This window comes from Dioscorea cayenensis, chromosome 12 (assembly GCF_009730915.1).
Source record: "Dioscorea cayenensis subsp. rotundata cultivar TDr96_F1 chromosome 12, TDr96_F1_v2_PseudoChromosome.rev07_lg8_w22 25.fasta, whole genome shotgun sequence".
Taxonomy (NCBI): domain Eukaryota; kingdom Viridiplantae; phylum Streptophyta; class Magnoliopsida; order Dioscoreales; family Dioscoreaceae; genus Dioscorea; species Dioscorea cayenensis.
In genome coordinates, this window is record NC_052482.1 from 14,842,099 (window position 1) to 14,850,552 (window position 8,454).

Consider the following 8,454-nt stretch of genomic DNA (forward strand, 5'->3'; position numbering starts at 1 on the left):
ACTCTTTCTTGGATGAGAGCTCCTTTGGAGTCCTTCCATTTGCCTCTTAGAGTTTGGGAGATCTTCTCATTCATCATCCTTTCATTCCTTTGCAGCTAGGAAGGTATGGTTTTCTCTTGTTCTTCAATTCTTTTTGTGTTTTATTCTATTTTCATCATCATTGATAGAATAAAACTAGGGTTCTGTTGGATAAGCATGAGGAGCTTATTTTTGCTCCAATCTTGTTTATGAGAAGGTATGATCATTGATTCACGTTAGATCCTTCCATTTCTTCTCGTTAGATCCTTCCATTTCTCCTCCTTTGGTATTTCATTTCTTGAATGCTAGATCTAGGGTTTTATAATTGTTGAATTGGTGAGTTTGGTCTTTGTCATTCTTGTTTATTGGATGCTAAGAGCTTGAGTGAAGATTTTGTAACTTATTTTCCTTCAATCTTGTTGAATCCATGAACATTCTTTGTGCTTGAAATCAGGTGAACTGTAGCATTACCATAGCACCAATGAACCTTGCTTCTTTCATTATTTCCTTGCTTTAGAATGGAATTGATCTCCATAGAAATTCCTTGGAACTCTTTGGACTCAAGTTTGAGTCAACTGGAGCCTCTACTAGAGTTGCATTGCCTATAGGTTTAGGGTTTTAAGCATCTCTTCTTCTTGTTTTCCTTGTTACTCATTCTTTTGTTGGTTGGGTCTTATTGGATGTGTGTTTTGGTTAGCTGATGAAAGCTCAGCTTGAGGTAAGGAGCTGGCAGAGGAATAGTGTCATTTGGGGAAATTATTTCCCTAAGTTTGTGAGTGGATTAAGTTGAAAAGCATGATTCTTATATGATCTTCAAATATTTTAATTGTTAAATGGAACCATTCTATGGCCTTATCGTATTGACTTGATGTTCTATTGATTTGAGATGATTGCTATGTTATTGATAATATGTGATGATATATGAGCTCTATAGTCTCATGAACTAGTTTGACTATAATTTTATTCAATTAGAAAGATTGAAATGGATTTCAAAATATCCTTTTTTTTGCATATTAGTGCTTTTGCCACGCTATGGCTATGGAAAGGGTTTTGTTTATGAATTATCAATGTTAATCCCTTTTGTCAACATTATGATGTGGTTAAACATAATTTGTATAATTCGGATACTCAAAGATCTTAATGTTCTTGTCAATCTTTATTTAATTTCATAGAATGCAATGGTTGGTAAAACCTCTTTATTCGGATAACCATGTTTTTTTTTGGTCTATGGTTTTAAAAATGTTTTTCATTTATGAAATGCTAATGTTTGCCCTGAATGCGAACATTGTGATATATTTGAACTTGAGATGTATTATTCGAACACTTGCTGGTTTTGGACATATACACGAAAGTGTTGGGCAACGACATTGATATCGGACGGGTTGTAGTTATGATGGTGATGAGGTTTTTTTACCCACTATTACAGTAGCGGGTCCTCATGGTCCAACCAAATGGGAGGCGGTGTGGTGGCCGCAGTTCATGTTTAGTACCTGATTCGGGTTGTGCATAGAAGTCCCGACGGGGCAATACACCGAGAAACCAAAGATTACCACACGGTCTCTCGGTGGGCCAATGTCAAGGGTATGGAGACCTTGACGGCTCTCAACTTAGACATGACGGCTTCTAATGTCAGAGACAGATTTCAAGATGTGGATTTTGAGAACGGCTTTACATTTCAATCTCTACAAAAACCATGATCTATTTTAAAGGTTATTTTAAACCAAATTTGTTATTGGTAATTGTTGGCGGCTTCAATTGATTAGATTTATTCTTATACTCACTTTGGAACCTGTATATATCCGTATGTTGATATGTTTTTATGTATTGAAATATTTTGGAGTTATATGTATATTTATAGAAGTTTATTTATTTGGAATTAATTGTTGTGGTTTGCTATCCTTTTAGAATTATGCTAATCCACTCACTGAGTGACTTTAATTACCCACCCCTCTCACCTTTTACCAGGATACAGTGTTTAACGGTGTCGCGTCGAGGCAAAGTTCTTGGTAACTTTATGGTTTTATTCTTCTTCATTTCAAATTTTGGTGTATGTCTGTTTTTTTTTCAGCATGGTTTCATTGTATATGGAACAGGGATGCACTAGTGTTCTTAACTCCATAAACTTGTATTACTGAATACTGGTTCTTTTGGAAACCTTATTTGTATTTGTGACATGTATTTAGGAATGGCAATAATATTCAAACCCGACCCGACCCGACCCGACCTGACCCAACCCGAGTTTTACTAGTAAAGCTCGATTTAACTGGGTTTCGGGTCAGGTTCGGGTAAAACCCGACTTATAATAAACGGGTGCAGATGCGGGTATGGGAATTCTAATACCTGACCCGAAATTAAAATTACTAAAATATTTATATAATATATATATACACATATATATATATATATACTAATATGTTCTACAACTTACAATTTAGTCTTGTAAAACCTATACCCGACCCGACCCGTTGCAATCCCTACTTGTATTCCTTTATGAACTCCATTGTCAAGCTTATTAAAATTCTTGTTTCCCTATGTTATGATTGAACTCGGTTCTAGTTTAATCCTTCAATTGTGATTGTGTAGAGCTTTATGTAAAATCCAGGAATTTGTAAGCTTTGTCGTAATGCGAGGGCTGGATGGTGTGTATCCTTCATCGTGATTATCGCGCCGGCTGTCGCGTGCCGAGTCCTATGGGACATGTGATAAGTGCTTGTGTATTAGTAATACGAAATATTCTTTTCTTACATTGAACATTACTTTTCTCAGATTTTATCGCTTATGCATGTGTATTTGTGTTCTTTTGTGCATTTAGGGTTGTGGAGACAAGTGTGGAAAAAAAGGAACCAAAAGTAGATCGTGGATACAATTTTTGATGAAATCTTGGATTGAACAAACGTGAAGAAGCAAGTTGTGCTCAAAGACATGTGAGTGTGTGCCAACCTCCATTGTGCTTGAACGAACATACAACTTCCATTGGCGAACCGCTGTAGTAGTTACTGCAAGAAATCACTGTAGCAGTTACTGTTCACATCTCGCAGAAATTCAATTCCTAAAAATTCTGGAATTTCCACACGCCCTATGTGGATGCCCGATTTCAACCCCTATATAAGCCGCAATTTCAGACCTTTTAAGGGATTCTTTTCCCATCTTTGGAGGCGCTCGTGGCTAGGGTTTGGAGATGCTTTGGCAAGGACTTTGTAGTGGTTATACGGCCTTCGACATCGCGTTCCTTCAGAAGATAGTTATCGGGGGAGCTTTCGTCGGCATCAATTCGGCGAGGTGTGCCCTAGGCTTGACGAGGGGACCCTTGGAGAAGATGAGGCTACTCCACAAGACCATCGATACGGACTACGAGGAGGTTTTACTTATGGATTGCATGCTTTTACATTTGATTTCATTGTTGATTGTATCTTGCTCCATGGAGAGCTAAACCCCTAGTTGATTGTATCTTTTACTATGTTTCTTTAATTGATGTTTTAATTGAGTTCCAACCTTGAATGCTTGTTGAATTGATTTTCCCTTAGAGTGATACTAGGGTTGAGAATCTATCTTGGTAATCTTTATGGATGAGTGATACACCATGAGGGTTAGCCAAAAGTAAGGTTGGAGAGGGTCGAGAGGGTGAGTCGAGAGGTAGCAAAATGTCCCTTTCACTTCCGGTGTGAGTTATCCTACCTCCACGTTTCAAGAGTTCTTTGCGGTCATAATAGACTGAAAGTGCTAAGAGACCAACTCCACTGGGGCTTAGTTGCGCAAGCAACAGAGTGAAGCGTTGAAGTAATCCTTAATGCTGGTGCTTAATTGTGACTAAGGGTCTTTCGCCTAGACCAAACGGTTAGATCTATATTAGAGAATAGGGTTTATCTGTTGGAGTCCCTAGAGCTTCTTGCAACTCTACATAGTGTGAGGGCGTCGAGAATATTCCTTTCTGTTGGGGCATAGTGTAGGGTTAGTCACGGTTGACCATTGGTTTGGGACCGTGTGTTTAAAGGATTTCCATGACTCATTAAACTTCAGTTAGGAGACATAGTGAGAGATCCTGCACTTGAAACAATAGTCTTAGGGAGAGTAATGTCCGGGTGCCCCACCTTCAATCGATTGCCACTCCTATTATTCATTGTGTCTCTTACTTATTTTTTTTTTTTTTTATTTGCATTTATATTGTTCACACCACTCTTGAACTATTTTCACTATAGTTAAATAGTGATTCTTGTGTTTCTGAGCACTATTCCCTGTGGATACGACTATCCACTCACCAGGATACTTTATTACTTCGACAACCTGTACACTTGCAGTACATATAAACAAGGGGTGTGTCAACAGGGGTGACACCTTTCAAGTAAGGCGCAATGGCTCATGCCTTTGATACTTTTCTATGCCTTTGCTTGAGGCTGAAAGTGAAAAAGGAGCGGCTCTTAGAAGAGTCTATTATATTTTTCTTTTTTAATAAAAAACTAATTTACTATGAAGACCATTGCCTCACCAATCTAAAATTAGCCAATTAGAAAAAGTTTGGTTGAAATATTGTTAAAATTAAGCCTATTAAATTTTTTTAATAATTTTAATTTAATTAAATCTCCTTGGTAGGCAAAAGTGTCATTTCACTCTAATTATTATAATCATATATATTAAATAACTCATTTTAATTATTATTTAATTAATAATTATAATTAATTATTTAATTTAATATGTTTTTAGTTAAATATTTACCTACACGAAAGCGTCATTTCAAAACGTTGATACTATATATTCGTTTTCAAACAATATCATTCCTCCCAATTTTTAGGCAGTGCATTTAAATATGAGTATAAATTATTATTAAAAATAATTCTAATTGTGACATCATCACTATCTATATCTAAACATACCCTTAATCTAACCCCATCGTTTGTTATGCATAGGCTTGGAAACGTGTTATTATTCTACTTGCCCACTCCAGCTGATGCTATTAGCATAGTTTCATAAAAAATATATATATATGCATATAAATTATTTGTTTTAAACCACTTTATATCATTATATGAGAATTTAAAATTTTAATATGGGACATTAATAATAAATAATTAAAATATAAAAATTGATCAAGTCAACTGTTAAAATAGTGAAATTGCTTGCTTCCCAAGAATCCAGACGTCTCTCTCAAATCCTTTTCTCAATGAGAAATGACCCCCCTCAATCACATCCGCTCCAAACATTTTGGACCAAGTCCAATTGCCGTGACGGAAGCAGTGACATCCCAAAGACGAAAAAGAACAGTCCCAAAGGGCTTGTGATAGCTTCATAAGAACGCTCTACACACCCAAAGAACATTGCAAGTTTGCAACAAGAGAGAGCGAGTGGTTTGTCTCACCAATGACGCATGAAGAGGCAGTAGTGCTGTTGGATTCCTTGATTAGTCCTTTTGGGCAAAGAGTGAGAATAGCTTTGGCGGAGAAAGGCGTTGATTATGAGTATAAGGTGCAGGACCTGAAGAACAAGAGTGAACTCTTGTTGAAATCTAACCCTGTTTATAAGCAGATCCCGGTGCTAATGCACAATGGCAACACCATCTGTCAGTCACTAATCATTGTTCAATATATTGATGAGGTTTGGCCTGATAAAGCTCCGCTGCTCCCTACCGAGCCCTATGCAAGGGCAAACGCTCGTTTCTGGGCTGATTTTGTGGACAAAAAGGTATTTTTCTTTTCATTTCAAAACTTGTTTGCGCTTTTCAACCGACATATATTTAAAAATAAATAAATAAATAAATAATCCATAATTTATAGTGCCAAAATATAAAAAAATTACATAAATAGATCTAAATTTCAAAAGAGGACAAAAGAGAGAAGAGAAAAGATCCACTGGATGCACTAGATGTGAAAATTAATTTTTATTATTTGAGTTGGAGAAAAATTGAAATATTTTTTTTTAATTATAAGAGTAATTTTGTTTTCAAATGCTTGTTTTTGACTTATATTGAAATTTTTAATTTGGGTTTTAAATGTAATCATGTTTTTAATGTACGTGTTTTTACTTTTTTCATTGGTTACGAAAAAAGTTTAATTTAATAATTTTGTCCTAAAATAAAAATAGTTTACTTTGATAATTCTACTACTAGTCCCTTCGTAACTGTATCAAGTGACTGTATAATAGTGTTTTTAGACCTGGACCGGACCGGGCGATCAGACAGGGTTGACCCAGATCTGGCCTTAAAACTGGTCCGGTTCAATATATAAAACCGGATTTTGATAAAACCGGGGTTGAACGAGCAACCCGGAGCGATCGGACCAGTGACCCGGCCAGGTCATCAACCCGGTTTTGCACCAAATTTTTTTAATTCTGATTTTATTTTATAATATATTAATGTTTGGGGGTTATGTAAAATTATAAAACTAAGGAAGGGAGGACCAAGGGAATATTTTTATTTTAATTTTTTTGTGAATTTCTTAGTTGTGTATTTCCTTGTAGATATTTTTATGCTTCTCAATTAATTTTATATTAGTTTATTCTTATGTTATTTGGTGTATTTCACATTTTTAATATGGTAATACTTCAATATTTATTTATATAAAATACTGACTTAAATTTTTAAAATTCATGTTTTTATTTTTTTATTTTTTATTCTTCAATATTTAATTTTTTTAATTATATATAACTAAAAATTATATTATTTTTAATAAAAATTATTGACCCTGGGTTCAACCCTAGTGAACCCTTCGACCCACTAACCTACTCTTCGGGTCGATGCCCGGTCTGGGTCTGAAAACCTTGCTGTATAATGTAATAATCTATTTTGGTTTATAATTTCAATTTTTTATATAATACGTTTTTTTATATTGTTTTTTCAAATTATTTTTTATGTTGTTTTGTTGAAAACATTAACTTTGTGATTTCTGTTTAAAATAATAAAACTAGTTATTTTATATAGAATAAGTTCTTGTGGAAGAAGAAAATATCACTACACATAATTTGAGTCACCAGAGAATAAAATCAGTATATATATTATCTAATTAAAAAATAAAAAATTTAACAATTTTAAAATATTTAAAAATTATTATCTTTTTGAAGAATATGAATAAGTAACAAATAGATTTTGTGAAAGAGAATACAAATACTAGCAACTCTGTTTTAAGATGATAAAATTAAAACTTTTGCATTTAGAGAGCAAAACAATTTATATCCAAAAAATAACATTTGAGTTGCTAGTATTCAAGAATCAATTTTAGGGGTTTTTTTTAAAAATTTTCTTGTCAATATGTACATATTTCTATTTTATGTTTTTTCCAAACACAATTTATGTTGAAATTGTTTCGTTTCCTGGTGCGTGATAGGTTTATGAGTGTGGATCTAAACTATGGAAACGAAAAGGCGAGCACCATGAGACTGCAAAAGAGTGGGTTGAGATCTTCAAGTTGTTGGAATGTGAACTAGGGGATAAGAAGTATTTTGGAGATGAGGCTTTTGGGTACATTGATATTGCTTTAGTGCCTTTTATTGTGTTGTTCTATGCTTTTGAGCAATGTGCCAAGCTTAGCATGGATGAAGAGTGTCCCAAGATTGTGGCGTGGGCAAAGAGGTGCATGGAGAGAGAGGGTGTCTCTAACGCTCTTACTGACCCCAAAAAGATTTATGAGATGATTCTCTCGCAATAGACACTACCTAATAATTTTTAAAATTGGTTTGTGTTTTCTAAATGTGATATTATAAAAATCTTGTAGAAAATAAGTCTTTTCTGTGATGCTTAATTCAGGGATGACTATTGGCTTGGGTCATTTGTGATTGGGCATTTTCTTTCTATGTTGCTTTCTTCCAGGGATGACTAGTCAATTGGCTTGGGTCATTTGTGATTGGACATTTTCTTTCAATGTTGCTTTCTTCTATTTTCTTAGTATATGTTTGTTTTAAATAAAAGTGGATAAACTACAACTTTATTGAAAAAGAAAAAAACGATTACAAGACAAAACAAAGAGACCGGCAACAAGAACAAATGAAAGGAAGAAAACCAAAGCTAAAGAAGTTAGGATGCTTTCCATGGGTGATGCACCACTAAAAACTTACAAGCTGGACACAAACAAAACAGAGAAGAAAGCCACAATTGAGAGGACGAAGACCACTAGAAAGGTGTCAAAGTTCTTCTCCAGCTATCAAAGGGATAAAGTGGGGGGTGGATCACTCCCGAGTCAATGGTTCTGTGGTGGTACTATTCTCAGCCGACCGAGTGCTCAGGAAGTCTAGAGAGCGCTTGAGTTTTTGTATTGAGTTCGAAGGTATATGTTGATGTTGCAGATCCTGAGCTGCAAAAATCCAGGCAAGAAGTATTTGAATGACTTTAACAATAATAGAAAGAACATTCTAAAAGTGAAAATTAAAGATGTGATCGTTTCTCTTAAACCAAATATTCCAGCAAATTGCTTTAGAAATAAGGCCCCACAATTCTTGCTGCTGATCATCTAAAAG

At 34.8% G+C, this 8,454-nt stretch overlaps 1 protein-coding gene across 1 annotated transcript; it reads left to right on the forward strand.

The window, feature by feature from the left end:
- The first annotated feature begins 5,310 nt into the window (after positions 1-5,310).
- Positions 5,311-7,885, forward strand: LOC120274146 (glutathione S-transferase 3-like). Its single transcript, XM_039280905.1, has 2 exons — positions 5,311-5,691; positions 7,329-7,885. The coding sequence occupies exons 1-2, from the start codon at positions 5,371-5,373 to the stop codon at positions 7,647-7,649; spliced, it is 642 nt and encodes a 213-aa protein (XP_039136839.1). The 5' UTR covers positions 5,311-5,370; the 3' UTR covers positions 7,650-7,885.
- Positions 7,886-8,454: the final 569 nt, after the last annotated feature.

What these genes read in the sequence shown, in the direction of transcription:
- LOC120274146 (XM_039280905.1), top strand. Translation starts at nt 5,371, where the DNA reads ATGACGCATGAAGAGGCAGTAGTGCTGTTGGATTCCTTGATTAGTCCT. An exon ending in CTGATTTTGTGGACAAAAAG is followed by an intron (nt 5,692 to 7,328) that starts GTATTTTTCTTT and finishes GGTGCGTGATAG; the next exon opens with GTTTATGAGTGTGGATCTAA.